The sequence below is a fragment of the Ovis aries genome, chromosome 15, assembly GCF_016772045.2.
Source record: "Ovis aries strain OAR_USU_Benz2616 breed Rambouillet chromosome 15, ARS-UI_Ramb_v3.0, whole genome shotgun sequence".
Lineage (NCBI taxonomy): Eukaryota > Metazoa > Chordata > Mammalia > Artiodactyla > Bovidae > Ovis > Ovis aries.
The window spans coordinates 82,258,854-82,286,657 of record NC_056068.1 but is presented as its reverse complement, the minus strand read 5'-3'; the positions used below and the strand labels follow the sequence as shown (position 1 = coordinate 82,286,657).

General features: G+C 66.9%; 2 protein-coding genes across 7 annotated transcripts in view; one reads left to right on the top strand and one right to left on the bottom strand.

The window, feature by feature from the left end:
* Positions 1-2,563: 2,563 nt before the first annotated feature.
* On the top strand, positions 2,564-25,255 carry B3GAT1 (beta-1,3-glucuronyltransferase 1). 2 transcript variants are annotated; one of them, XM_027979836.3, is made up of 7 exons: positions 2,564-2,945; positions 16,033-16,125; positions 16,234-16,380; positions 19,589-20,097; positions 20,485-20,781; positions 22,001-22,100; positions 23,528-25,255. In XM_027979836.3, the coding sequence occupies exons 2-6, from the start codon at positions 16,122-16,124 to the stop codon at positions 22,085-22,087; spliced, it is 1,044 nt and encodes a 347-aa protein (XP_027835637.1). In that variant the 5' UTR covers positions 2,564-2,945; positions 16,033-16,121; the 3' UTR covers positions 22,088-22,100; positions 23,528-25,255. The 2 variants fall into 2 exon arrangements, with proteins under 2 accessions (XP_027835637.1, XP_027835638.1); XM_027979837.2 differs by lacking the exon at positions 2,564-2,945 and adding an exon at positions 10,330-13,492.
* Positions 25,256-26,998: 1,743 nt separating this feature from the next.
* LOC101116255 (beta-galactosidase-1-like protein 2) overlaps positions 26,999-27,804 on the bottom strand; it is a 38,487-nt gene continuing 37,681 nt past the window's right edge. For all 5 annotated transcript variants that reach the window (XM_060399608.1, XM_060399609.1, XM_060399610.1 and 2 more), the window contains one exon: positions 26,999-27,699. In XM_060399608.1, the coding sequence (XP_060255591.1) occupies positions 27,613-27,699 (87 nt within the window). In that variant the 3' untranslated portion in view covers positions 26,999-27,612. The remainder of the gene's footprint in view (positions 27,700-27,804) is intronic.

Here is a 27,804-nt window from a genome sequence, read left to right as displayed (position 1 = left end):
TCAGGGGAAGGCTGCAGGAGCCGGGCAGGGCTCCCATCGGGCCAAACTGCATAGTGAACACTTACTGACTTGTCCCTGAGGACAGACCGGCCTTGCATACCAAACACGTGCGGTGGCTTTGGGGGCCTCAGGGCAGAGGGGCTTGGTCCGGAGACCCAGGGGCTGCCGCAGGTGTTTGGAGGGAGACTCTAAATTCAGAGCAGGAGGGAGGCATTCTCAGACCCGTCGTGCCGATGGCGAGACAGGCGCGACCACCAGGTGGGGCTGGTGTGTGCACACGTGTCCACAGGGTGCCGTGGCTGGGTGTGCGCGCGTGTGTCTGCCTCTGTGTGCACGCTTTGTGTCCACAGAGCTGTATGTGTCCACGCACTCGGGTTATCACCCCAACTTCCCACGGAAACCAACGGCAGGTGTTCCATCCTCAGGGAGCCTTAGCATGCTAATTTCAATCCCATGTTATTGTGTTCAGCTGCTTCTAAAAATTAAAATGTAGAAATTCCATAGACAGAGCCCAGGGCTACACTGCAAGGCGGGCCCTGGGAAGAGGGCCTCTCGTCACCGTTGCTCTTCCAAGAGTGGTGAGCCCGGCCCGTCTGGCCACGCTCCCCCGGACAAGAGAGCGCCCGGCGGGCCGCAGCAGCGGGGACCAACAGGACGCAGCTGGTTGGTCCAGCCCCTCCACTGACTGCTCCTGGGAGACCGCCAGCCAGGAGGGGTCTCAGGCAGCGCCTTCAGAGTCGGCCTGAAGGCCTGGCTTCTGCACAAACCTTCCCGAGCTCAGCGCATGGGGGCCATGATGGATGGGGTGACCCCTTCAAGCCACACTCCTCACACAGAGGGTGACTCCTCTCTGCTGGCAAGATGAGGGGGAGACCCACAGGGCTCCAGGGGGCTCTGGCCTGCCCTTGCGCCCCTTGACGCCCCTGGAAGGAGTGAAGGCCCAGCCCCTCCTCCGGGCTGCTCTGCTCCCTGCCCCCACCGCGGGGGCACACAAGGAGCAATACATTCTGGGAGCAGGGTTGCTCCAGCCGGGAGGAGGAGGCAGAGCAGGCCCCTGCCATTCTCCTCTCATCCTAAGACCAAGGAGACCCTGCACGCAGCAGGCGGTACTCGGGCTAGAATTGCCGCGGCCTCCGTGATGGCAGAGTGGGCTGTGAAACACGCAGATGGGAGGTGGGGTGGGGGAGGGCGGCTGGGCCTGGAGGCGGTCACTCGCCCTGTTTTCAAATGTCCCTGGGGCAGCCTGCACGGGGACCCTCTTCTCGCCTCAAGACCTCAACCGAAGCAGCCGATCGTGAAGCCCCTGCTCCCGCCTGCCCGCACCGCCTCACACCCTCAGCACAAGGAGCAGGTCCAGGCTCCGTAGTGCCCAGGCTGGAGAGGGGCCAGGAGAGGCCCCCGTGGTCCCACTTCAAGGCAGTAACACCCGACCGAGGGTGGGGAGGAGTCCACCGAGGGAGGGAAGGAGGCCCCTGACCGCCTCAGTCCCCTGGGGCCAGCGGGCCCCCCGCTATTGGAGCTGGCCCCTGGGCCGTGGGAGAGACGCCGGGTGGCCCTGAACGCACGTGTCCAGGAGGATGGCCGCCTGGGCTGCAAGCCCTTAAAGCACGTACGAAGAAGGCCTCTCCGTCTCTGGGGACTTGACCAAAGCACATTTGGAAGGCTCTCCCCGGGGTGGGGGGGGGGGGCGGCTGCAGCCCACACCCTCATGCACACAGGCGCACACACAGGGCTGACACCCCAGGCCCAGCGGGACACAGGCAAGGAACCGGCACTTCCTGGCCCAAAGAGCCCTTGAGACTCTCTGGGCGCCTGCGCCTCTCGGCTCCTGTGACCCCTTCTGCCCCCAGCACCGCCTGGCCCGCTTCTTTCTCTGGGGGAGTCCACGCTCCTCTGACGGGAAGGCAGGGGGCTGGCCTCCAACCAGGCAGCGGCGCCCCGACGGGGGGGCCTCTACGGGCCAGACCCCCAGGAACCCCATCTCCACGCACCAGGCACCCCTGCGGCCTGGCAGGCGCCACTTGCCCCCACCGGCCACCTCCCTCTCCGCCCTCGTGCTCAGCCTCCCAGGCCCAGAGAACCGCCAGCCGACTGCCCGGCCTGGAAACAATCATCCTTTGAGAAAGGCTGCCAAACTGGGCGCCAGGAACGGCCGGGATGTAGACAAGGTTGGGGGCGGGGGGCTCTAACTCTGGGGAGCGAGCCCTGGCGGCGTCGCCCCCTCCCGCAGCCCCGATTCAGAGCGCGGAAACCGGCCGCCTGCGCCTGGGAGGGCGCGGGGCGCGGGGCGCGGGGCGATACCCACCCGGGGGTCCGCGCCTCCTCGCGCCCCCGCCCCGCGCGCGGGGTTGGTACCGACGGTCCACAGCGCGGGTCCCGCCGGCAGCTCGCGCGCGGGGCCGGGCGCACGGGGCGGGGCGCGGGGCGGGGCCAGCGGCGGGCACCACCCCCGCGGGCGGGCCGGGGGCGGGGCGCGGGGCGGGGCCAGCGGTGGGCACCACCCCGCGGGCGGGCCGGGGGCGGGCCGGGGCGGGGCTGGCGGCGCTGTCACAGCCGCCGCGGCCCGGGCGCGTCCGCCGCCGCCGAGGGGACTGCGCGCCGGCCCGGTCTGTTGGCTCTGGCCGCGCGCCCCGGCCCCGCGCCTCCGCCCTGCGCCCGGCCGGCTCTGCTCGCTCTGCCGCGCCCCCGTCCTCCCCGCCCGGCTCCCCGCCCCGCGCCCCCCGCGCGCTCGCGGGCTCCGCCGCCGCCTCGCCGAGCGAAGGGCCGGGCCGGGGCGGCGCTGACCCCGCGGCGATGAAGGGGCCTCGGGGGACCTGCAGCCCGAGAGACCCCGGGGCCGGAGGCGCGCGTGGCCGAGGCCAGCAGCCCGGGGGCGCGGGGACCGGAGCCTAGGGGCCGCCGCCGAGATGGAGCGCGCCGGGGACGATCCGGACTCGCCGCCGCAGGTCAGTGGCCCCGCCGCCGCGTACAGAGCCCCTTTATGCGTCCGCAACGGCGCCCGCGGCATGTGCCTGTGCGCGGACGCCTGTGCGCGCCCCTGTGTGTGTGTGTGTGTGTGTGTGTGTGTGTGTGTGTGTGTGCGCGCGCGCGCGTGGTGGTGCGCGCAGCGGGGCGGCTGGAGAGCCGGCCAGCATCGGGCCGGGGCCAGGAGGCACTGCAGTCGAGGGGCTGCTGCGGGACTAGACCTGGGTGGTGCTGGCCCTCGTCGGCGTCGAGAAGGGAAGCTGGTTCTCAGCCCCTGCCAGTCGCAGGCCGGGCTCTTGGCTCGCCGGGGCCCTTCCTCCCGCCTCAGCAGGTGGTTCCTGGCGACCTGGAGTCGGGGGTCAGCACCGCTGCTCCGAGTCCCCCAGGGTCGTCCCCAAGCTCAGAGGCTCCAGCCACAGCAAGTTAAGTGTCCACAACTCTCCGGCGAGGCAGGGGGCTGAGCGGTGGTGAGGGGGCCCAGCATCAGGGCAGGCGTGCAGGGGGCAGGAGTCAGGACCGAGTTCATCGCCTGCCCTCCACACCTGGACTCGGCCCGGGGCCCCAGTCCCTCCCAACCAGAGCCCACAGCTTAGGGGGGCAAACTGAGGTGTGAGGCAGGAGAGGATGGAAGGGAGGCCAGGAAGGAGGTGACGGCCTGGGGCTGGAGCTGAGGTTGAGAGAACCCCCCCCCCCCACCGGCCCCCCTCCCCCACGCCCACTCAGAGGCAGAAACAAGATCCTCCCCAGCCTTCTGCCTGTCCTGCCCTGGCCAGGCCTAGTCCCAGCCCGGTGCCACTCACGTGGATTCTTGTAGAAGCAGGGCAGCGGGGCTCTGGGGCTCTCTCTGCCTGGATGCTGAGGCCGGCCTTACAGAAGGCTGGTCGCCCCAGGCTGGTGGGGGCAGCTCTGTGCAGGTACCGGGTGGGTGGGTGGGGAACCCACTGGGGGCTTGACATGCACGGCTGCACAGGACTAGGTGGGAATGTCCCCGGAGCAGCTGGTGACACCTTGTGTGTGGCTGTGTCAGGGTGGGGCTCATGGCTCCCCGAGTTACGGGGCTGTGGGCATGTGACTTTACCAGACAGAGGTTCCCGCTTCCCCAGATCCACCTTCTGTCCCCCGAGGCTCCCTGCCTCCAGCACAGAGATGGAGGCGTCCCCTCCAAAGCTGCTGAGCTGGGGGCTGTTAGTGGCCTCACTGGACCGAACGTCGAGTCCCCTTCCTTTGTTTAGAACAAAGACCCTTCCCCCATGAGACCCTCAGAGAGACTGCACTGCACCCAGACCATGCCCAGCACCCTCAAAGCTTCTGGGGCTGCATTCATCCCCCTCTCCCCGTCTTGGGGGGATGCAGAAGGCTTGCCCGGGTGTGGAGCAGGGAGGCTTGATGGATCCGTGCCCCCTTTGGCGCCAGGCAGCTGCTGTGCCCGTTTTGTGCCTGCCCGTGGATGAGCCCCTCCTTGTTGGGGTGTGCTGGCGGCTCACCGGCTGGCTGAACACACGAACAGAGGTTCCAGATGAGCAGCAGCAACGGGCCCACCTGAAGGGGGGCTGGTGGAGACTGGGGGCTCCAGAGGAGGAAGCGGAGGGCCAGCCCTTCCCCCTGGCCGCCGTCTCTGGATGCACCTGGGTTTCCCCCCAGGGTTGTGAGGGGCGAGGGGAGAGGGGACCCGGGTGGCTGGCCTTCTCTGGCTGTGAGCACAGAGGAGGGCGGAAGCTTCGCAAGTGTGGCGGGTCCAGCGGTGAGCTGACCCCGAGCCAGGTTCTAGGGTCAGGGAAGAGTGTTGGTCCAGCTGGGTCAGAGGAGGGGCTGAGCGGGCCGGGAGTTGCCCAAGTGCCCCCTCTGCTGAGAGCTGGACAGGAGGGGAGGCCGGGTTCAGGAAGAGAGAATCTGAGAGTCCGAGGCAGGCGGAGCAGCTGCGAGAGAAAGCAAACAAAGACACAGAAGCGTGGGCGCCGGGGCCAGCAGAGCGGGGGCCGCCTCAGCCTCCTGCCAGGGTGCCCGCCTGTGTCGGCAGCCAGTGGCCAGGGCAGGGGCCGGCCCCCCGAGGATCGTGGGGGAGCGTGGGGTTCAGGGGAGCCCCGGGCAGAAGGGACCTTTTTGCGTGTGCCCACCCCCACACCTTCTAGGGAGAAGGAGAAGGGAAGCCTGCCCGCAGCCCAGACCTGCAGGCCAGAAGTCCTCTGCGGAGCGTGCTGAGCGTGTAGGGTGGGCACACGGAGGTGGTGCAGTGCAGGGCACAGGCTGGCCAGGCCGAGGCTGCCTCAGTCTCTGTGATCGGCTGGGAGGGCTTCGGGGAAAGTGGAGGCCTCTAGGCCCTGATTCCTGAAGGCCTGTAGACCCAGGAGCCTCTCCGGTCAGGCCGTCTGTAGGCGAAGTGCTCGAGAGGCGTCACCGTCCTGTCTGCATCTGTTCCCTCCCCGTGAGCCCCTCCCTGGCATCCGGAAGCCTCTGAATGGAGCAGCCGTTCTCCCACCCTGGGGCCACCTCACCGGCCTTGCTGCCGGCTCTCCATTCAGACCGCCACCTCTAGGCCCGGGGCCTGCCCCTGCCCCTGCCGTTCCGCTGGGGGAGACATGCTCGGTGTCCCCCTGCCGAATGGCAGCAACACGGTTTCCGTGTGGACTCAGCTGTCGGTGCGGTCATTGCACTCCTCGGCCAGTGTCCCCCCAAAATCCACGCAACCGACAGGACCCTCAGGCCGGTGGCCCCTTGGTGTGGGTGCTGCCAGCTGACCAGGCGGGTGGGGGCCGTTCCCTAACCCTAACCCTAACCCCGCTCCACACTTGCTCACTGAGCACCTACTGTGTCCCGGGCCCCAGGCCAGTCCCAGGGAGGTAAGGCATCAAGCAGGCCCCAGTCAGATCAGGTTTTCTGTTTAGCTTAGCCTTGGAAGGAAGGACTGTGTGGGTTGCCTTTTTTTCTTTTTTTGCAGCTACAGCAAATTTACTTTCCTAATGAGGTTTAGCTGCAGCCAATATTAAAATGAATCTGTGCTCCCCGAGCGCAGCAGCTGACGGCAGGACAGTGGCCTCCCTGCCAAGCGCCTGGCAGGGCTAAGGGCTTTGCCGCTCAGAAGCTCAATGGCGGGCAGTCTCAAGGTGGACCTCCAAGAGCTGGCTGGACTGGGGATGTCTTCCCTGATCAGAGCCCTGAGCAGGGGGTCTCCCGCCCTGTAGCCGGGAGACTGGGGCCCTGGTCGTTGTTCATGAAGGAGGGGGAGGGGGCGGGGCCACGGGGGTCAGAGGGCAGGTATCAGGAGGGACCCAGCCTGAGGTCCTCAGGGACCCTGCACTCGGCTGAGTGGCTGAGTGCCATCGCCTCCTCCTCCTCCTGCCCCGTCTCGCTTCCTTCCCTGGGGAGTGGTGAGCGCTGGTCTGTTCACTTGCCCAGTGCCGGGAGCCTCAGAGCCTGGCTGGACATGGTGCAGCTGCCCCCTCCCCTGGTGGGCATCCCCCAGTCACTCCAGCGCTTTCTGCGAGCTCAGGCGCGCACAGGGCTGTGGCCACCCTACAGGATGGCACAGACGCGTCCAGGACGAGCCCATCGTCCCTGAGTGCCCCTGGCAAGTGCTGCCCCGGGCTCGGCACTGCGCCCGCGGGCGCGGAGAGTGGGGGCTGCGGGACGCCCGTGCTGTGTGCCTGGGGGCCGCCCCTGACCCCCTGTGCCCCACGTGTCTTGTCTCTGAGTGGGACGGTAACAGGATGCGTGTGAGGTGGGAGCGAGAGTCACAGGGAATCGTGTTACTCACTCGGAACAGGAGCAGTAAGTACTGTGCTCAGCAGGCATTTTAGCCTCTGTTTTTCAGTCTGGCTGCTCCAGGCCTTAGCTGCGGCACGCCAGGTCTTTGGTCGCGTCGTGCAGACTCTTAGCTCCCGCATGTGGCATCCAGTTCCCTGACCAGGGGTGGGACCTGGGCCCCTGCATTGGGAGTGTGCAGTCTTCCCACTGGATCGCCAGGGAACTCCCAGCGGTTTTTAAAATTATTCATTCAGTTAATGTTCCATCTACCGACGTTTGGACGACACGAAGTGTGCCGGGCGCGGAGGGGCCCAGGTGTGGTCTTGCTTCTGTCGCCCACCGCCCTGAGCTGGCTCCTCCCTGTGGCGGGGCTGCGGCCAAACAGTAAGCCCAGCACCATCTCGGCTTGTGTTTGCCTTTGCGAGTAAGCCCAGCTCCCCCTCCTGCCCCCAAAGGACCCTGCTTAGCCCCATGAGTTCAAGATAAAGGAGCACACGAGGTTCCGGCTTCCTGGGTGTCTGGGCAGGCAGGGGCGGCCAGGGCCGGGAGGGCTCTGCCTGGCTCCCAGCCCTGGTCCTGAGGGAGAGGAGCCCCTGGCCGGGCAGGCCCAGCGACCAGCTGCTGTCCGCTCCCAGGCCCGGCTGTGTCGGCCGCTCGCTGCGCACTCAGTCCCAGGGCCTTGTCTCCTCATCTAAAATGACAGCCACGTGAGGCGTGTGCCTGTGTCCGGCCCCAACCACACTGGGGCCCTCGGCCAGCCCCCTGATGGACTCCCCAGGGGCAGGGTGGGGCGCCCACCCGCCGAGAGGGCCGGCGGCAGAGCGAGCAGGCCTGGGAGCGGGCGGCGGCCCAGAGACCATCTGCCCGGAGGTAGGGCTCTGCGTCTCTAGGTGTGCCCTTCTTTCTGCAGATCAGGAAGCTGCCCACAGAGGTTCTGCTTCTGCTTTGGGTCACACAGCACCTTGGTGCCTGGCCCTGGACTGTGGCCCGAGTCTAAATCCGCCCTCCCTGTCTCAGGCCCCCAGGCGGGGTGCGAGAGGCCCACCATGGGACCGGGCTCCCCTCCCCCACCAGCCAGCCAGGCCCCCGCTGTCCTCCCCCGACAGCTGGTGGGAGGACACACCTACACTGTCCTCTCAGGGCCCCAGGGAAGGTCAGCTGGTTTGGGCCACAGGCAGCACATTGGAAACACACAGGAAACTTTAATTAGACCAGTGAATCAGCAGCCTGCATGGTGTGCGCACAGTCTGACCACAGGGTGTGCGCACAGTCTGACCACACGGTGTATGCACACCCTCTGCCCCCGGGCCTCCATGCTGAGCAGGTTGTCCTGTTTTCTTTCATTCTCTGAGCCTCTCAGGTGAGGTGAAGAGTTGCTCGCCTAACTCACCCTGTACCGACATGGACTTTCTCTCGTTCCCGTAAACCTCCCTCTGGGAGCCAGCATCCACGCCTCCACCCCTCTGCACACCCCTGGCTGGAGACCCAGCCGCCTGCACTGCGTGCAAGTGTGTGCTTGCTGTAAGTGTGTGCTTGCCGTAAGTGTGTGCATGCCAGCCTCTCACCATGTCCTGCGCACTCCCAGAACCTTACCTGGAACCCCAGGGTGCGTCCCCTGGACGTGCCTGCTGTGTGTTTCGTCATGGAGACACCCTCGTGCCGGCCAGCAGGAGGGTCTGGCGCTGGGACCACACAGGTGCCGCCCAGCCCAGTCCCAGTCCCAGTGTGTCCCTGCTGATCCATCCAAGTGCAGCTGTTGGATGGCAGGTTCTTTTCTGTGGCAGAAATTCATAGAATGCTCAGTTAGGATGTACCACCTTAACGGCTCTTAAGTGCTCAGGGCGCCCAGGACATCCCGCTGCGTGCCTGTCCAGCTCCAGGACTCCCCATTCTGCACGCTGGAAGCTGTATGCTTCCCCAGCCCCTGCCCAAGCCCGGGCCCCCAGCCTCTGCTCTGCCTGAGTCCGACCACCTTGTGCCTCTGTGAGTGGGTCAGGGGCTTATTCCTGCTGTGTCATGCCTCCCCGAGCCCCGTGTCGTCCAGGTCTCTGTGTCAGGGCAGCATCAGTGCTGGTCCCCACTGGGCTGGGTCACTCCACGTGGAGCATCTTGCTGGCCCGGTCCTCAGACGGGCAGGCCGTTTGCTGCCAGACCGTGGGGCGGAGGTGGTCCACGGTGGCTTCTCCCCACTGCCCTTCCTGCCCGGGGCCGCAGACGCCTCTGTGCTCTGAGAACCAGGCACCTGGAGCCCCGTCTTCCCCGACAGTCCAGTGCCAACCGCAGGGCCAGTGTGCTCGACAGCCCTCCGGGAGGCAGGGAGGCAAGAGCACGGCTGGCCGAGGCTACAGGCGGGGCTGGCAAAGGGGCAGCCCCACCAGGACCCAGGACCCCAGGTGAGGAGCCGGCCCCTCGAGCCCGGGGTGGGGCCACTGGCCCTGGAGCCCCATTCGTGGGGCGGCCCTGTGCACACCCCTCGTGAGGCTCAGCCTGTCTAGACCACCATCTCCGGCTGAGACTGGGACCCTGGGTCCCTCACCCCCCACCCTACGGTGAGGCCTGTGCTGATACTGGGACCCTGGGTCCCTCACCCCCCTGGGGTGGGGTCTGGGCTGAGACTGGGACCCTGGGTCCCTCATCCTTCTGGAGTGGGGTCTGGGCTGAGACTGGGACCCTGGTCCCTCAACCCCCCGGGGTGAGGCCTGGGCTGAGACGGGGACCCTGGGTCCATCACCCCCCACCCTAGGGTGAGGCCTGGGCTGAGACTGGGACCCTGGGTCCCTCACCCCCCTGGGGTGGGGTCTGGGCTGAGACTGGGACCCTGGGTCCCTCATCCTTCTGGAGTGGGGTCTGGGCTGAGACTGGGACCCTGGGTCCCTCAACCATCCGGGGTGAGGCCTGGGCTGAGACTGGGACCCTGGGTCCATCACCCCCCACCCTAGGGTGAGGCCTGGGCTGAGACTGGGACCCTGGGTCCATCACCCCCCAGGGTGGGATCTGGGCTGAGACGGGGACCCTGGGTCCATCACCCCCCGGGGTGGGATCTGGGCTGAGACGGGGACCCTGGGTCCCTCACCCCCCCGGGGTGAGGCCTGGGCTGAGACGGGGACCCTGGGTCCCTCACCCCCCACCCTAGGGTGAGGCCTGGGCTGAGACTGGGACCCTGGGTCCCTCATCCTTCTGGAGTGGGGTCTGTGCTGATACTGGGACCCTGGGTCCCTCACCCCCCCGGGGTGAGGCCTGGGCTGAGACGGGGACCCTGGGTCCATCACCCCCCACCCTAGGGTGAGGCCTGGGCTGAGAGGGGGACCCTGGGTCCCTCACCCCCCGGGGTGGGGTCTGGGCTGAGACGGCGGTGCTGTCGCTGCCTGCTGGGCACTGCACCTCCTGCAGCGCTTCTCCCGGTGTCTCTCCGGGCGTGGGGGTGGCTGACCTCAAGGAGGGAAGGGGGCGGCAGGAGAGATGGGCAGCAGAGGCAGTGAGAGCAGCCTCAGGAGCCCGGCAGGAAACGGGCGGCCCTGCATCAACCCCCCACCTCCGAACTCAGCCCGGAGCCCGAAGGAGGAGCCTCGGCTCGCCCGCCCTGGAGACAGAGGGAGACAGGGCACCCCTGCAGGCATAGCCTCGTCCGGGGGAGGGAGGAACCGCTGTGAGAGCCGCCTGAGGCTGGCTGGGCCCAGAGGAGCCAGGGACCCTGCGTCCCATCTCTGCTGGACATGGGTGCTCAGCTGGAGTCACGAGCGGGCTGCTGCCGTCCCCGCTGTGATATTCCACGTCTTGCAGCCTTCGAGGTGCTTTCTGTGGGCCAGGCCCTGCGCCGGGGTTTTCCACGGACCCCTCAGCGGATCCCAAAGTGCCCGATGAGCATTTCAAAGGAGACTCAGTGCCAGAGACACAGTGCAGCCCCCACGGTGTGCGGGGCCCGGAGGGGTCCGGAGGAGCCCCTGGCCTGGGGGGTGCAGACAGACACGGAACCAGCAAGACCAGCGGGTTCATGCAGGGTGTGGGCAGGCCACAGAGTGCGCGGGGCCCGGCAAGCTTTGGGGGTCAGGCCAAGCGCTCAGAGTGCCAGATGGCCTCCCCTGGAAACCGCAGGGTGGGTGGGAGGACGCCACCCCCTCACCCCAAACCACAGGCCACCAGCTCCAAGGGAACAGGCAGAGAGAAGCAGGAAGCCCAGACAGCGGGGGCAGGGTGGTGGGGACAGACGCCCCGGCACGGCTGAGGGCAGCCTTGCCCACGGCCTGCAGGCTCTGCACGCTGTCCTGGGCCAGCGGGGCCTCAGACACCCACCCCCCAGGCCCCCAGCCCCCGGCTCCTGCCCTCTGTTTCCTATCAGAGCCCCGACTGCTGCCAGTGCCCAGGGGCCCCAAGCTCTGAGCGTCAGCCTGTCCTGAGCTGCCCCAAGCCTCCAGGGCCCGGGGCAGTGCAGCGAGCCGGACGCTGAGGGGCGGCAACGTTCCAGGGTGTTCGCTGCGGCTGCACTGGACTCAGGCAGGGACGTGTCCCGGGGCCAGGGTCACCGTCCGCTGTGTCCACACCGCCTCTCCTGGGGGACGTTCCTCAGAGGCCTCTGCGCCCTGAGGCCATGCGTGTGCCCGGGAACCCACTCAGTGGCCGCGAGCTCACGTGCACACGTGAGTGACGTCACCTGGGAGCGGGGCTCCGAGGAGCTCGCTGCCTCCCGCCTCCCAAGTGAAACCGCAGCCTGCGTCCGGGGGCAGGGAGCTGGTGCTTCGGCCGCTCGCTGTGGGGCTGCACCACAGTCGGACGGCGCTGAGGTGAGGTGCAGTGCCCAGCCGGTGCCCAGGCTTCCTGCAAGGAGGCCAGCGGGTTCGGGGACACTCAGACCCCTGAGCAGGGCCGTGGCAGGCCTAGCGGACGGGACAGCTGCCCAAGGCTCTCCAGCAGCGGCCCCCCACGGGCGCGCTCGCCCGGTCGGCCGCTGTCGGGCGGCCCACTCTCCCTCTGGTCTGCGTCCCCACCTAGAGCCACGCTGCAGGTCACGCGTGTGCTTCGGGCCCAGCCCAGGGCACCCAGGACGCACCCCAGGTGACGCCCTCCTGCGAGGGGCCGTGGGGCACGTGGACGACCCTCTGCCTGAAAACGGGGACATCAGTCAGGCCGCTGGTGCCGCTGGTTTGTGCCATTCAGACTCCTGCCGCGCAGGGGGCCAGACGCATCGGACCCTGTCTCCATTCCCTACTGAGTCAGAATCCAAACCCGATCCCAAGGCTATTGCTGAAAAGCCGGAAGAGAAACCAAGGAGCCACTTCAAACACGACCAACAGACTGTTGTTTCCTGACTCCCGGTGGAAGGAGCCTGAAGCCATCGGCGCAGCCTGTGCCGAGCGGGCGTCCTTCCGCCCCGGCCGGGGCCGGGGTCTCGGCCAGAGCGGGGGACAATGGCACCAGGCATGGTGAGGGCCAGTGGAGAGCCCCTCCTGGCCTGCCGGCAGGAGCAATATGCGTGGAGCAGGTGTGAGCGCTGTGAGACTCTGACCTGGGCCCTCCAGGCCGCAGTTTCCTAGCCTGTGAAATGGGGCCCAGACTGCCCTGCCTTCCTCAGAGGCCGCTGTGGCTTGCAGAGAAGGAACCCAGCCTGCCAGGGCAGGGTTGCAGCCCCAGGGGCTGCCTGAGCCCTCCTGGGGTGGAAGGCCGCTCTTCCACCCGCTCCGGGGGTGAGGGCAGAGCCAGGGGTCAGCTACTGCCATGTGCTGCCCTCTCCCCACAGAGCCGGGGGTGGGGGAGGCTGGGGAGTGAGGCCTGGGGCCTCTGAGCCCTCCTGGGGTGGAAGGCCCCCTCCTCCACCTGCTCCGGGGGTGAGGGCAGAGCCGGGGGGCAGGGAGGCTGGGCAGTGAGGCCTGGGGCCTCTGAGCCCTCCTGGGGTGGAAGGCCCCCTCTTCCCGTGCTCCGGGGGTGAAGGCAGAGCCGGGGGGTGGGGAGGCTGGGCAGTGAGGCCTGGGGCCTCTGAGCCCTCCTGGGGTGGAAGGCCCCCTCCTCCACCTGCTCCGGGGGTGAGGGCAGAGCCGGGGGGCAGGGAGGCTGGGCAGTGAGGCCTGGGGCCAGCTGATGCATGTCGACCCCCAGGGTGGGAGCCAGTTAGCTGTGGCCTCGAGCTTGTCCCGAGCAGGGGCCGCGGGGTCGATGCTGAGTCCCGTTAGGGCTCCTGGGGGTCCTGTTGGGTCTCAGGGACCATCTGAGGCCGGGGGTGAGCCGGCCCTTCCCAGCGTCCTGCCTGCTGGCCTCTGCTGACCTCCGCTCAGCTTCCGCAGCCCAGCCCTGGGGCACTTGGCTCCCAGGGACGGGGGCAGCTGCTCTCCTCACTGCCCACCTCCACCCCTCAGGACCGACACCCCGGCCTGTCTGCCTGGTGCAGGCGGGCGGGGGGCCCTCGGGGGCCAGGGAGCTGCCGCCTCCCCGGAGTCTGTGAGATTGCTCCTCTTCCGTCCGCAACAGTCCTGGTCGTCTCTGTGCGCACTCAGTCATGTCCAACTCTGTCTCATCCCCACGGGCTGCAGCCCGCCAGGCTCCTCTGTCCATGGGGATTCTCCAGGCAAGAAGACTGGAGTGGGGGCCATGCTCTCCTCCGGGGGATCTTCCCGACCCAGGGATCGAACCCAGGTCTTCTGCGTCTCCTGCACTGTAGACAGATTTTTTACCACTGAGCCACCAGGGAAGCCCCTTACCATCACAGAATATGGCAGAAAAAAGGAAATACAAGCTGGAAAGGAAGGAAGCCCTCGTTTCTATGAGAATTACGTTGAATGCTCTCCAGAGGTTCCATGAGGTGAGTCAGGGAAAACGTTCTCCAGGAGAGGTGAAGACCGGTGGGAAACATCGTACGAATGCTGAAGGACGCCGTGCCGGTCACTCACCAAGTGTCCCCCGGTCGCGGACCGCTTCGGGGAAGTCAGTATTGGGGCCGCGGGCGCTGTGCCCCGGGGGGTGACTCCCCGCCGGCCGTGAGCTCCTGGGACATCTTGGCCTCGCAGGCAGAGCCGTGCTGGCTGGCAACGGGTGCTCGATCGGGGAAAGGACCGCGGCTGGGCGCTGGTCAGGGTGCGCGCAGCTTGGACACAATACCTCCGGGGGTTCTCCCTGTGGCCTCCTGCAACCCGCCTGCCAGCCGTGATCCCAGGCCTACGGTCATCGTGGCCCTTGCCCTGCTCGAGGGCTCGGGGGGTAGATCTGTGTGTAACTGACCTCCACCACACACACACACGTGCACACGCAGCACACGCAGCACACGCAGCACACGCAGACGCGCATGCACGTGCATACACACACGTGCACACGCCAGCTCTGCAGTGACCTCCCCGAGTGGCAGGACAGAGCTGTGTGGAGCCTCCCTCCCTGCGGGCCGGGCGCTGACGGCCAGCCACCCGTCCCACCCCCAACCCGCCGCCGCCACTGCACGGCCCCTGAATCCAGCAGGGCCCTGCCCACCACCAGTGGGACGAAGCCAGCTCCTCCCCAGGTGTGGGGTGTGGGCAAGCTTTCTGCTGGAATCCCTGCAGTCTCAGCAGGCAGGCTGCCGTGAGCCTCAGAGCCAAGCTCGCCCAGCCTCTTCCGGGCAGCCTGCTCGAGGCTGGACCCCAGGCCGGCTGCCCACCAGCCTTCCCGGGCCGTGGCCCCGGCCATCCTTGCAGTCCCTTCTCAGACTCAGGCTTCTGCGTCTGGGGTGCTCCGCCAGCCCCAGGACCCCTGGTCCCCGCTCCCAGCCACCCAGCCCCAGGCCTGACCCCCGCAGACCCCTGCTGGCCAGCTGGCTCCCTCGGAAGCTGGGGGCTCCCCGCTTCACTTCATAACTGCCTGGTAATTAGCATCACGACTTTGCCGCCGTGCTTATAATAGCCTCCATTAAAGTTATGGGATTTTCAAGCCATAGTGGCTTCCAAAGTAATTAATGCACAACTGGGTTTATGGCTAAGTTTATTTTTAGAGCTTCCCTGCCTCTCCCTCCTTCCCACCATGGATGTTTTGACCAGATAGACTGGACAGGATGAGAGCGTCCCTCTCAGGCCGTTGCCTCTGTCCCCTTCTACTCCCCAGGGGGTCAGGACCTGCAGGGGGCTGCCTCCCAAGGGGTTCTGGGGCTTGACACCCCTTCCCCTGCTCCTGTCTGAGTTCAGGCCTGGCCTCAGCACGAGCCGTCCCCTGTGGCCTTGGCAAGCACCGGGAGGAAGGGGGTGCGGGAGGACTCAGGGAGCGGCAGGTGCTCCCCGGGTGCCCAGGCCAACCCAGCTCCCACGCCAGACGCCTGGAAGAGCCCCGGGGGACCCCATAAGCCAAGGGGGCCTCCCGGTGCCTGGCATCCTACCCGGGGGCTCGGCACAGGTGGGGCTCGCTGGGGAGGTGGCCCAACACCCAGATGGGCAGGCAGTGTGGCCTCTGGGCTCCTCCTGCGGGGCCGTGGCCAGGAGTGTGGAGGCAGCTCAGGGTCCAGGAACCCGCCCAGAGCCCACATCATCTGACCCCAGGGCCTATCCGCCGTCTGCTCCAAGCAGGCTAGGCAGATGGGCCGGGGCGGCCACCAGGGTGCACCTGCCCCCTGGGAGGGCTACAGCCCAGAGGACCGGGCAGGGAGGAGGGACGCAGCGCCTCCAAGAGTCCTGCTCAGCCTGGCTCTCAGCCAGGAGAGACGGACGTCCGCCTGCCTGCGGCCGGGTGGGCCTCCACCCGTGGCTGTCCTCCCCCCAGGCCGCCCCTGTGGACCCAGAGGCATCTGCCAGGGCTCTCAGCACAGAAGTGGGGGCAGGGGTGGGGGTGAGAGCTCCCAGGCGGCCAGGAGGCAGGGCGCTGGTCCCTCATCACGAGCTCAGCCGGCCCGGAGGGGAGGTGTCGGCACGTGACCCCCTCGGCTGGCCCCCGGGCCCCTCAGCTGGCCCCCGGGCCCCTCGGCTGACCCCCGGGCCCCTCAGCTGACCCCTGGCCGTGGCTCCAGCCTGGGCCCTGTCCCACCCAGGATTGCTGAGGATGCACCCTTCCAGAGTCCACCTCCAAATGCCACTGGCTGGTCCCCTGAGGACTCACTCAGCGCAGATGCCTTCATCCAGGCTGTGAAACGAGGTCTGAGCACAAGGCTGTGGCCGTCACAGCCACTACCTCAGCCTGAGTGCTAGCTGCGTCTGCCCAGCAGCGGGCTGCAAGGCCACAGGCGTTAAAGCCTTGGAAACTGGGTGCCCTCTTCATAAAGGAGCAAACAGGCCCGGGGATGAGCCGGGGGAACCCAGGCAGGGGTGTCTGGATCGAGGGGGCACCGCCTGTACTCGGCCCCACAAGGTGGCCCCTCAGGCCTCTGGCCAGCCTCTCTGTCCCCTCTTGCAGGTGTCCACCCGGCAGGGCTCCTGACCCACCACGGACAACACCCCTTCCCAGACTCCGGTCGGGCTGGACTCCGCAGAGCTGCGTCGGCAATGGGTGGGTTGAGCGGTCAGGCCCGCGGGCTGGCGTGCGGCTCTCGCAGCCCCGTGCCTGGCCCGCCCGGCCCACTCGCGTGCTTTCCTCCCCACCGCGGCCGCCGCGCAGCTCACGAGGAGCTGTGGGCCCAGCCAGCCTTGGAGATGCCGAAGCGGCGAGACGTCCTCGCGGTTGTGCTCATTGTGCTCCCCTGGACGCTGCTGGTCACCGTGTGGCACCAGAGCACCGTCGCGCCCCTGCTCGCCACGCGCAAGGGTGAGTCCCGCCCTCCCGGGTGTCGTGGACCTGGAGACCGCAGCCTGCAGGCCTGAGCCTCCCCTGACGGGGTGACCTCAGCCTGGAGGCTGACTCTCCACGGGGTGACTGCAGCCTGGAGGCTGGAGGCCTGACTGTCCCCTGACGGGGTGACCACAGCCTGCAGGCCTGAGCCTCCTGATAGGGTGACCGCAGCCTGCAGGCCTGACTGTCCCTGACAGGGTGACCGCAGCCTGCAGGCCTGACTCTCCCCTGCTCGGCCAGTGGGGAGCCAGGGCCGACTTGGCTGACAACTGCATCCTTGGGGGCTGACCTGGGGCTTGGATGGTGCCATGCACACAGGCTCAGAGCCTCGCGGGCTCTCCTCTGCACCCACGCCCAGGACATGCAGCACGGGAGGGCTGGGGGGGGGGTGCATCACGGGAGGGCTGGGGAGGGCTGGGGGGTGCAGCATGGGAGGGCTCAGGAGTGAGGGCCGTGCACCGTGGGAGGGCTGGGGGTGCACCACAGGAGGGCTGGGGGGCATGCCCCACGGGAGGGTTGGGGAGGGCTGGGGGGGTGCAGCATGGGAGGGCTCAGGGGTGAGGGCCATGCACCGTGGGAGGGCTGGGGGGTGCACCACAGGAGGGCTGGGGGGGCATGCCCCACAGGAGGGCTGGGGAGAGCTGGGGGGTGCAGCATGGGAGGGCTCAGGGGTGAGGGCCGTGCACCATGGGAGGGCTTTGGATTGGGGGGTGGGATTCCCAGCCTGTGTTACTGAAAGCCTTTCAGGAGGAGTGTCTTCTTTTCCTGGTCAGGAAGCCCTGATGCAGCCCCCAGCCCCCAGAGCAGACAGGGCCGAGAGCCCCAGTCTGGGGTGGGCGGCCCACACCGTGACTCATCCCTTCAAGGGCCTGAAGCTTCCTCCAGGAGGACTGGGCTGACCACGGCTCAGCGCCCACCCTGTCGGGCGCCTGGAGCTCTCCCGGCGTTTCCTCCCCTCGCTCCTTGGTGCTTATCTTTTTTTTGGCTGAGCTGAGTGGCTCGTGGGATCTTAGTTCCCTAAGCAAGGACTGAACCCAGCCCATGGCAGGGAGAGCGCCAAGTCCTAACCCCGGACCACCAGGGAGCCCCGCTGCTGGTCCTTGTAGAGTCGTCACCGCGGCACCTCACGAGGTCTGTCAGTGGGCTGTAACACCATGAGCTTCCGTTCTCAGCAGCACTTTGGGCTCAGGGACGCCAGGCTCAGGGACGCCAGGCTCAGCACGGCCGGTCATGCCTAGAGACGGGACTTGGCGCCCTGGCCCAGTGCGTCTCTGGCTTAGAGCTGCCTGCAGGGGCATGATCGCAGGGCCGACGGGAGGGCAGGGGTGCAGTGACGCTCAGGGTCCTTCCCGGGCCTCGGGTTCCAAAGCTCTGCTCACAGCGGGTGCACTAACCCTTTTTTATGTCCTGGTCTGCAGCTGCTCTCTGCAACCTTGTTCTCTTTTCCCAGTTTGACCTAAAACTCCTGCAGAAAGTCCCCTTGGTTACCTGTGCCGGTCTCCCCACCCTGCACCCACAACCCGGGGGCAGGCTCCCACCTGGGCTGTGTGTCCCCAGTGGGGGTCATTAGCCCGTGGGAACTCTCCAGGAGCCAGGGACGTGTATGTCACCTCGGGGCCCAGTGCCCAGCCCCAGGCCAGTGCCCACATCAACACCCGTGTGCTACCGAGAGCCGTAGGAAGCCCGGCCTGCCGGGACCCCTCACCCCCTGCAGGGGATTGCTCCCACTGCCCTTTCTGTTGTTGCAAGAACCCTCGAAGAACAGGGTGTCTTACCATCCCCTCTGCACAGGGGAGATACTGTGAGCCCGGGCTGTGTTTCGAGCCCCTGAACCCACATGGAACCTGGATAAAGGAGACACAGTTATCAGCTCCCCTTCACAGCTGCCAGTGGTGACCAGAGGCCAGGCCCCTGGCGCAGGGTCGTGCGGTTAGTGCAGAGCTGGCCAGCGTCTGAGCCTCGGAGCTCGGACCCCGAGGTCTGGCCTCCGACCATCCCACCTCCCGCTGAGACGGCCCCGGAGCAGCGAGCGCCCAGAGTCCTTCATGCGGAAGGACAGGCCTCGGTGGGGGGGGGGGGGGCACTTTCAGAATGGGAGGGGTGGTGGGCTGGTCCCCCCATGAGGGGCTTCTGGCTCCCCACGGGGATGCGGATGCGGGAGAAAGCCTGGTCATCAGAGCCGCCCTGGCAGGAGCAGGCACATCCAGGGACTCCCGCGCCTGCGTGTCATGGAGGCGGGCCTCTGCCCCGCTCCCCACACGCCCCTCCTGGGCACACGGCTGGGCAGGGGCACAGGCAAGGCCCCAGAGGCTGTGAGTGCATGAGGGGAACGTGCGTGTGAGGAGACACACAGGCCCGGAGGAGCCGAGGCGGGTCTCCACCCCGCCCTTTGGCCCAAACATGGGACATTGACGGACAGAAGGGACAGGCTCAGGATCCGCAAGCATCTTGCCCACCAGGGGCAGCCCCCCGGGACAGAGTGCTGTGGTGAAGCCCCACACTCTGCAGTGAGGTTCGGGAGCGAGATTCTGGGTCAGGCCCCAGAGCGCCTTTGGGGCAGCCCCTGCAGGTCCATTCCCCCCGGGGGAGCCGGAGGGGGACGGGGAGGGGAGGACGGAGGCAACGGCCTGAGAGGGAGGCTCTGATCCTGTCCAGTCTATCTGGAACCAGGCAAGGTGCTCCTGGGCTCCGGGGCCACAGGGCATGAGGCACGGAAGGACCAAGGTTGCCCCGGGCATGAGCGCTGGTGCCCCGGGCTCCTTGGCCAGCTCTGGGACGGGGGGAGGGCACGGGCAGCGCAGTGGGCGCTCCATCCCACAAAGCCTGGCACCAGGAGCCCAGGGCGTGATGCTGCAGCTTGGCCAGCTGCCCTTAAACAGCTCAGAGCTGTCGAAAGCCAGGCGTAGGGGTCAGAAAGAGGAGGACCCATGGCAAGGGTGTCAGGCAGCCAGCCTTGACCGTCAGCGGCAGCCCCAGGACCCCAGACAGGTGTGCTCGGCCTCTCCCACAGGAGGAGCAGAGGAGAGCTGGGCGGGCCAGCACCTGTACCCAGTACTGCTGTACCCAGTACCTGTACCCCCAGTACCCGTGTGCCCAGCATCTGTACCCAGTACCCCTGTGCCCAGTACCCCTGTGCCCAGTGTCCCCACACCCCTAGTACCACACCCCCTCCTCTGATCTGCAGATGACAGTGGTGACCCCCGGCGCGAGGCGCCCCCTGGCACGGACCCCAGGGAGTACTGCATGTCTGACCGGGACATCGTGGAGGTGGTGCGTACAGAGTACGTGTACACGCGGCCCCCGCCCTGGTCTGACACGCTGCCCACCATCCACGTGGTGACGCCCACCTATAGCCGCCCGGTGCAGAAGGCAGAGCTCACGCGCTTGGCCAACACGCTGCTGCACGTGCCCAACCTGCACTGGCTGGTGGTGGAGGATGCACCGCGTCGGACGCCCCTGACGGCGCGCCTGCTGCGCGACACCGGCCTCAACTACACGCACCTGCACGTGGAGACGCCGCGCAACTACAAGCTGCGGGGGGACGCGCGCGACCCGCGCATCCCTCGGGGCACCATGCAGCGCAACCTGGCGCTGCGCTGGCTGCGGGAGACCTTCCCGCGCAACTCCAGCCAGCCTGGCGTCGTGTACTTCGCGGACGACGACAACACCTACAGCCTGGAGCTCTTCGAGGAGGTGTGGGCCACAGATACACGCAGGCCAGGGAGGGCGGGGAACCTGGCAAAGAGGGAGGAGGCCTGCGTGGGGCTCCCAGACCGACCAACCCACTGCAGCCCTGGCTTCAGGGCACTGTTTGATGGAGGGCTTCCAGTGGGGGAGGGGAGGAGGGTTCCCCATCCACCTTCAGTGTCCCCCCAACTCCCACCCCCTGAGTTTGGGATCAGGACAGTGGGGGAGGGGAGGAATCTGGGAGACAGAGCTCTCGCAGCAAAGGCCGAAGCGCAGGTCACGTGACAAGGGAAGCACCCGCTGCCTGCAGGCTGGCCTTGCTCGCAGCCCTGGCCGGTCCTCCGCAGACGCCTGCCCTGGGCAGCCCAGCTGCCTGACTCTTCTCCCCTCCAGATGCGCAGCACCAGGAGGGTGTCTGTGTGGCCCGTCGCCTTCGTCGGTGGCCTTCGGTACGAGGCCCCGAGGGTCAATGGGGCAGGGAAGGTGGTCGGCTGGAAGACGGTGTTCGACCCCCACCGGCCGTTTGCCATAGACATGGCGGGGTTTGCAGTCAACCTGCGGCTCATCCTGCAGCGGAGCCAGGCCTACTTCAGGCTGCGCGGCGTGAAGGGCGGGTACCAGGAGAGCAGCCTGCTGCGCGAGCTCGTCACCCTCAGCGACCTGGAGCCCAAGGCGGCCAACTGCACCAAGGTGGGCCCCCACCGAGCTCGCAGCGCGGTGGCGCGGTGCAGGCCAGCTCCTGCCCGCGAGGCCCCCTGCTAATCAGGAACCTGCACAGCCAGTGGATAACCAGTTTCCCTCCTGAGCGGGTGGTCTATGGCCCTTCAGGCAGCCACGCTAAAGGTGGGCAGGGGGACGAGGAGGGGGCCCCCAGGCAGGCAGAGCCTAGGAGTGAATCCCTCCCTCACCGCGCGTTAGCTGGGCTCCACGCTTCCATGCCAGACACACCTACACGTGTGCACACATGCGCACACGGGCACCTGTGTACACATGTGCACACACGTGCATGCCAGTTCACACGCACCGACACGCTCACACGGGCACCTGTGCATACATGTACACACACATGTACACCAGTTCACACACACCGACACGCTCAGACACACGGGCACCTGTGCATACATGTACACACACGTGTACGCCAGTTCACACGCACCGACACGCTCACACGGGCACACGTGTACGCCAGTTCACACGCACCGACACGCTCAGACACACGGGCACCTGTGTACACATGTGCACACACGTGTATGCCAGTTCACACGCACCGACATGCGCACACGGGCACACGTGTATGCCAGTTCACATGCACCGACGTGCACACGGGCACCTGTGTACACATGTACACACACGTGTACGCCAGTTCACATGCACCGACGCGCACACGGGCACCTGTGTACACATGTGCACACACGTGTATGCCAGTTCACACGCACCGACACGCACACACGGGCACACGTGTATGCACGCATGTGCGCGCACGCCCATGCACACGAGCGCGAGTGTGTGCACACGTGCACACATGCATATGCCCGGTACACACAGGCATGCACACACACGCGTAGGCACATCCTCCTTACAGTTTGGGCTTCTCCGGTTGGGGACCAGGCTGGCACTCAGCTGAGCTGGAGGCCCCGGAACTGTCTCCCTCAAGATCCATCAGAAAGCATAGGGGAGGATGAGAAGCAAGAGGAAAACTTGGGGCCACTTTGTCTCTTCTTTGTAGCTGCAGACTCTGATTTCAATAGACACTGTGAAGGCAGCCTTGTACAAAGAGCAAGAATGGGGGGCGGGTAGGAATACAGAGCAGTGGAGAAAGTCTTGCTGGAACAGGGCTGGAAGGGAGGGGCAAGGGTGGGAGGCGAGGTCGGGGCTGGCCCCACGTGGTCTCGTGTCTCTGGACACACAGATCCTGGTCTGGCACACGCGGACCGAGAAACCGGTGCTGGTGAATGAGGGGAAGAAAGGCTTCACTGACCCCACAGTGGAGATCTGAGCCCCGGACACAGGTAGGGGGACGCGAGCCGGTGACGCCCTGAGCAGACCCCCCCCCCCCCCGCAAGCTTGGGTGCAGTAATCTGCCAAGGCGTTTCCTCCTGGTCTTTAATCATGACAGTCGTGGCAAAGGCCCCATGGAGTGGAGGAGGCAGAGATAGTTAGCAGGTGGCAACCTCCCCGCACACCTGGGCCCCCCAGCTGGGTCCCCGCATAGCTGGGTCCCCGCACACCTGGGTCCCCACAGCTGGGTCCCCCCAACACCTGGGCCCCCCAGCTGAGTCCCCACACAGCTGGGTCCCCGCACATCTGGGTCCCCACAGCTGGGTCCCCCCAACACCTGGGCACCCCCAGCTGGGTCCCCACACAGCTGGGTCCCCGCACACCTGGGTCCCCACACAGCTGGGTCCCCGCACACCTGGGCCCCCACAGCTGGGTCCCCACACAGCTGGGTCCCCGCACACCTGGGTCCCTGTGCACCTGGGCCCCCCAGCTGGGTCCCCACACAGCTGGGTCCCCGCACACCTGGGTCCCCACAGCTGGGTCCCCACACACCTGGGCCCCCCAGCTGGGTCCCCACACACCTGGGTCTGCACACCTGGGCCCCCCAGCTGGGTCCCCACACACCTGGGTCCCCCCCCAGCTGGGTCCCTGCACACCTGGGCCCCCAGCTTGGTCTCTGCACAACTGGGTCCCTGCACAGCTAGGTCCCTGCACACCTGGGCCCCCCGGCGGGGTTCCCCCCCAGCTGGGTCCCCGCACACCTGGGCCTCCCTTGCTGCTTGGAGGCCTTTACCTTACAGCACCGCCCCGTGGCGGCTCCCTGTCTCCCCGTCTCATTCTGGCCACGAGCTTGTCCCCGGGTGAGGCCCTGCTGTGTGGACTCACCCAGGCTCTGTCCGCGTGGTCTCCTCAGCTGAGGTGGAAGCCTGGACTCCAGAGCCTGGCCCAGCTCCCAGGCTCCCATTTCCCTCATTTTCTTCATCTGCAAAATGGGCTGTTGGGGCACCAGAAACAGTCTCTGGCACTACCCAACGGCTGCTGCTTTTACTTGCTCCTTTAAAATCCTGTGCTGAAGCAGCTCACAGGCTCCATCTACACTTTAGAGGCACGGGAACAAAACTCAGAAAGCTGAGTGGATTGTGCCAGCAGCCCGCACAGCCAGGCCCTTCCTGGAGGCCTCCCGTGGCCTCAGCAGAGCTGGAGGCTCGCTGTGTGTGGGGCCTCCGAGTCTGGCTGCAGCTTTTGTGCCTCGCTGGGAACAGCCCGACCGCAGGAGACCACGGGGGTCGTGACCCCGAGCGTGGCAGATCTCCTGGGCCACGGCCGGACCGCACTGGGTCAGACAGAGCATGGCCCCTGCTCCTCGGGGGTCTGGGGGGCCCATGGACCCCAGCTCCCAGCGGCCCCCGCACGCTGCCCCCTCACCCTCTCCCCTCAGGAGCACCTTCTGAGACCTGCTCCTGGCCGCCTCCTCTCCCCACGCCGTGTCCCTCTGAGGCGCACTCCTGTGGACTCGCTGCCACCCTCCCTTCCCCTGTGGGGCCTTCAGAGAGAGCCCGGCTGGATGCCGGGACGAAGGATGGAGACCCCGAAGCACAGAAGCCCTGGACCCTCTGTGCTCCACCCCACCGGCAGTCCTGCAGGGTCGGCGCCATGGGCCCCGAAATAGGGGACTGCCCGGCTGGGACGGAGGTGAGAGCCCCGCAGAGCGGCCCCTGGCTCCACGGGGCCCCACGGACACGGGACGGAGGACCCCAGCCCCAGGCATCCGGACCGAGCTGCTCCCAGGAGAGGAGGTCGGCGCCCTAGAAGGCTTTCCTCACTCCCGCCTCCAGAGCCTGGGGCCGTCTGAGCGCCTGGCAGGCTCCTCCATACCTCGCCTAGTGGGGGGAGCAGAGCCCCTCCAGGCCCTTGCCCCTGCCAACCCCCGCACCCGGCCCCACCTAGCGCGGAAGGAGCCGCCCGCCCACCGCCGCGCCTGGGCCGGGACTGGGGAGGCAGATGCCCCCACCAGAGCGGCCACCGGGGCTCAAGGTGCAGGTGGGCCAGGAGCAGAGAGAGGAAGGGCCGGCGGTGTCCTCCCCGCCCCGGCTGGGGGCCTTTGGCCTAGTGGAGGGGTCAACAGAAGGGCATGGAGGTGACCTGGACCTGGAGGGCGGGAGACCGAGCCCAGACTGCTGGCAAACCGTGACTTACACGCAGAGTGGGAAGCAAAACCTCGCTTCTCCCTAATGGGGCACCCATCAGCTGACCTCCCGTCCCTCCCCCAATCCTCCACCACCACGCAGCCCCTCGCCAGGAGGGAGGCGCTGGTCCCCCTGCCTTCCCCACGGGCCAGCCCTCTGCCAGCCCCTCTCATGCTCCTGACCGCTGGAAGCACAATTTTCCTCCCCTGAGAGGCAGAGGAACGGCCCGTGCCCCTCGAACAGGTGTTTACTTTTAACGCTAACAGCCCCCACCCTCCTGAAACTCGCCGGCCAGGCCCGAGGGCTGCGGAGAGCCCGCTCCTGGGTACTGGGGGGCCAAGGCCTCAGCGCAGCGACCCAGAGTGCCAAGCAGCACCCCTGCCTGTGCTGAAGGGGGTTTACCTCCTCACCGTGGTCACGAGAGCATCCCATGGGCCCCTCCCCTGAGCCCTGAGCTGCCTCGTGGGGCCCACGGGTGCCTGGGAACCACAGAGGAGACAGTGGCCAGCTGAGTGGGTGAACTCACGCTGGGCACCGCGGCCTTGCTCGTTGGGACCAACCCTGGACGCTGGGCCAGCTCGCCTGGCTGGGCCACTGTCTTGGCCAGGAGGCCAGGGCTGGTTTTCAGGAAACTGGTGATGAACCACACAATGAGGCCGTCTCTTTCTTTTCCTTTTCGGCGGATACTAGTTCAGTTGTGTTCACCTAACACCCTCTCTTAGCTGCATGTGTATTTATTTTCAGTTATAACCCTGGTGGCCTGCAGCTTCCGTCTTCGCTGGGAATGAGTTCGTTACGAGCCAGGGTTGGGTCGGTGACCATAGCTTGTTTGCTCCCCGATCGGGAGTTGGGGGGGGGCGGAGCCCGGAGGACACAGTGGGGAGGGCCGCCCCCACAGCTGCACTGTAGGTCTGTTTTAATTTAACTGTATTTAATTTGTTTTGAAATTAAAAGTCAACTATGGTTTTTAACTGTCTTAACCCTCCTCCACCCTGCTTGCTTCCTCATCACTTAAGCGTCCCTCCTGTACTGTGAGATGCCCCTCTGGACACTCCCTGCTCCAGGCGCGGCATGGGCCTCGAAAGCCTTGGGGTCACCTCCCGAGAGGATGCGAACACACAAAGCCGGGGCGCTCCAGACGCAGTCCACACCAGGAGGCGGACGCGGCGGCATCAGAACGGCCTCCCGGCAGACGCACAGAGACCGGGATCCAGGGCAGAGCGCTCAGTCAGCAGGAGGCGCTTGGCAGACAGGCCCTGAGGGCAGCTGACTGGGGGAGAGGTGTCAGACATGCGAGCGGGGACACTGGACAGGCAGCCTGGGAGTGGGAGGAGGGGCCGCCAGAGGTTCGGAGCAGAGGGTGGACTCGGTCCAGCCAGCCTTCTAGAAGGATCGCTTGCCTCCTGTGCTCCGCAGGAACAGGATCCGGGCAGCCAGCCGGAGACCACGGCGGGTCGGCCGAGGCGGGTCAGGTCTGGGCGCATAGCGGGGCGAGCTGCTGGGCCAGGTGCGGGATTTGAGAGGAGCCGAGGAAAACTGACTCATTGGAAAAGACTCTGATGTTGGGAGGGATTGGGGGCAGGAGTAGAAGGGGACAACAGAGGATGAGATGCCTGGATGGCATCACCGACTCGATGGACCTGAGTCTGAGTGAACTCTGGGCGCTGGTGATGGACAGGGAGGCCTGGTCTGCTGTGATTCATGGGGTCGCAAAGAGTCAGACACGACTGAGCAACTGAACTGAACTGAACTGAACTAAGGAGAGCCAGACGGAGCAGAGAGCTTTGTCCACCGCTCTGGGCAGACTGCAGGGGCCCACACAGCGATGGCAGTGTGGGGTCGTGTGACTGTCGCACACTCACAGGGGAGGTGAGCGGCCAGCGGCTGGGGCCCCTGGAGCTCAGACGGGGATGCACGCTGCAGAGAACAAGACTGAAGGCTGTTGACAAGCCCTGTGCGCACGGCCTCTGCAGCAAGTACAGACAGAGGGGGAGGAGGCCTGGGAGAGCCTGAGATGCCCAGCACTTAGAGGCTGGGTGAGCTGGAGGGCGCGTCCTGCCTAGGTGCTTGGACAGACAAGCTGGGGTCGCCGGGCAGGGAAGTCAGGAAGACAGGTGGAGCCAGGGACCTCGCCCAGGAAGGGCTGCGTCAGGTGGCACGGGGCCTTGCAGGACGTGCTCACTGCAGACCCCAGGCGCGCCTGGGTGGACATGCGCCCACGGGGCTCGTGGGGCCCGGCCGGGGCCTCGGCTCCTGGCGCTCAGCTCCAAGCTTCCCGCGGAACGCAGGGCAGGAAGGGCTGGTTGGTTTGGACGAGATCGGGATGTGCTCTGAATACCTCCTGGCCAACAAGCCGCGGCCCACAGGTTCGCTTCAGTGAGTTCCACCGTCAGCCTCCAGCAGGACTACGGGGTTCAGCCCGCCGTGACCGTCTGCCCTTGACCCGGCTCGTGGGCCCGGGGGCGGCACACCGGTGCCCCCAGCAGACCCAAGCCGTGTCCCACTCCAGGGAGGAATCCGCCCTTGGACTGTTGCAGAAGAGCCTCTGTTGGCAGCTGAGGAATCCAGGTCCATGAGGACGCGCGCCCACAGGCACAGCTGCCCCTGCCTGCCTGCCAGTCTGCATCCCCCGCCAGCCGGGCTGACTCTGTGCCCAGCGCCACAGACCCGCGTCTCAGCTCCCCGCACAGCGGCCGGGTCAGAGACACACCGCCAAGCAGGCCTGGACTCAACTCTGGCTTTACTGCAACTCAGGGCAGCGAATCAGAGCCCCACAGAGGACTCACCTCTGGGCACACCCCGGGGTCTGGATGGACACGTGGGAGGAGGCTGCCCGGCCCCGCCCCCGCCCCCCACCATTCCCCAGAGCAGCGGCCTTTCCTCTCAGCAGATGCTTCCTCACGAGGAGCGGGGAGGGAACACGTGGACTCGGGAAGTGAGGCTCGACTCTCAGACGCTCAGACCCCCGGGGGGCGAAGAGGAGGCCGCTGGCCAGGATGGCAGAGCGGCCTGGGCAGGTCGTGAAGGGTCAGCGGGCTCCCCCCACCCTCCACGGACAGTGACGCGCCTCCCAGCTCAGAGCCGGGGCCACAGAGACGAGGAGCAAACACTCAGGAGCCGGGCCCCACCGGCCCCCACGGTGAACAGTCCCCATCTGGCCTAGGGGAGCGGGGAGGCGCTCCGGGGAGCAGAGCCCCTCGCCCCCTCCTCGCGCCTCCGGTCCTGCAGGGCGAGGGTCAACTGCAGCCGCAGGCAGACTCCCGAGGGCAGACGGAGTGGGCACAGGCCGGTCAGCGGTCAGCAGTCAGCGGTCAGCGGGGCCGCGGGCCGGGGCGGCTCAGTGCACGTACTCGTGCTGGCCCAGGTTGGGCGTGTCCACAAACTGGATTATCCGTTGCGCCATCTTCTCCTCAAAGACGACGATCTGGGGGAGACGGCCAGCCTGTCTCCGGGTGGAACGTTTGTCCTTTCCCGCCCACCCAGGCCCCCCAGGAAACACGGCGGGGCAGGGAGGGCGGGGCTGAGGAGG

What these genes read in the sequence shown, in the direction of transcription:
- B3GAT1 (XM_027979836.3), top strand. An exon ending in CCTGCTCGCCACGCGCAAGG is followed by an intron (nt 16,381 to 19,588) that starts GTGAGTCCCGCC and finishes TCTGATCTGCAG; the next exon opens with ATGACAGTGGTGACCCCCGG. An exon ending in GCCTGGAGCTCTTCGAGGAG is followed by an intron (nt 20,098 to 20,484) that starts GTGTGGGCCACA and finishes TCTCCCCTCCAG; the next exon opens with ATGCGCAGCACCAGGAGGGT.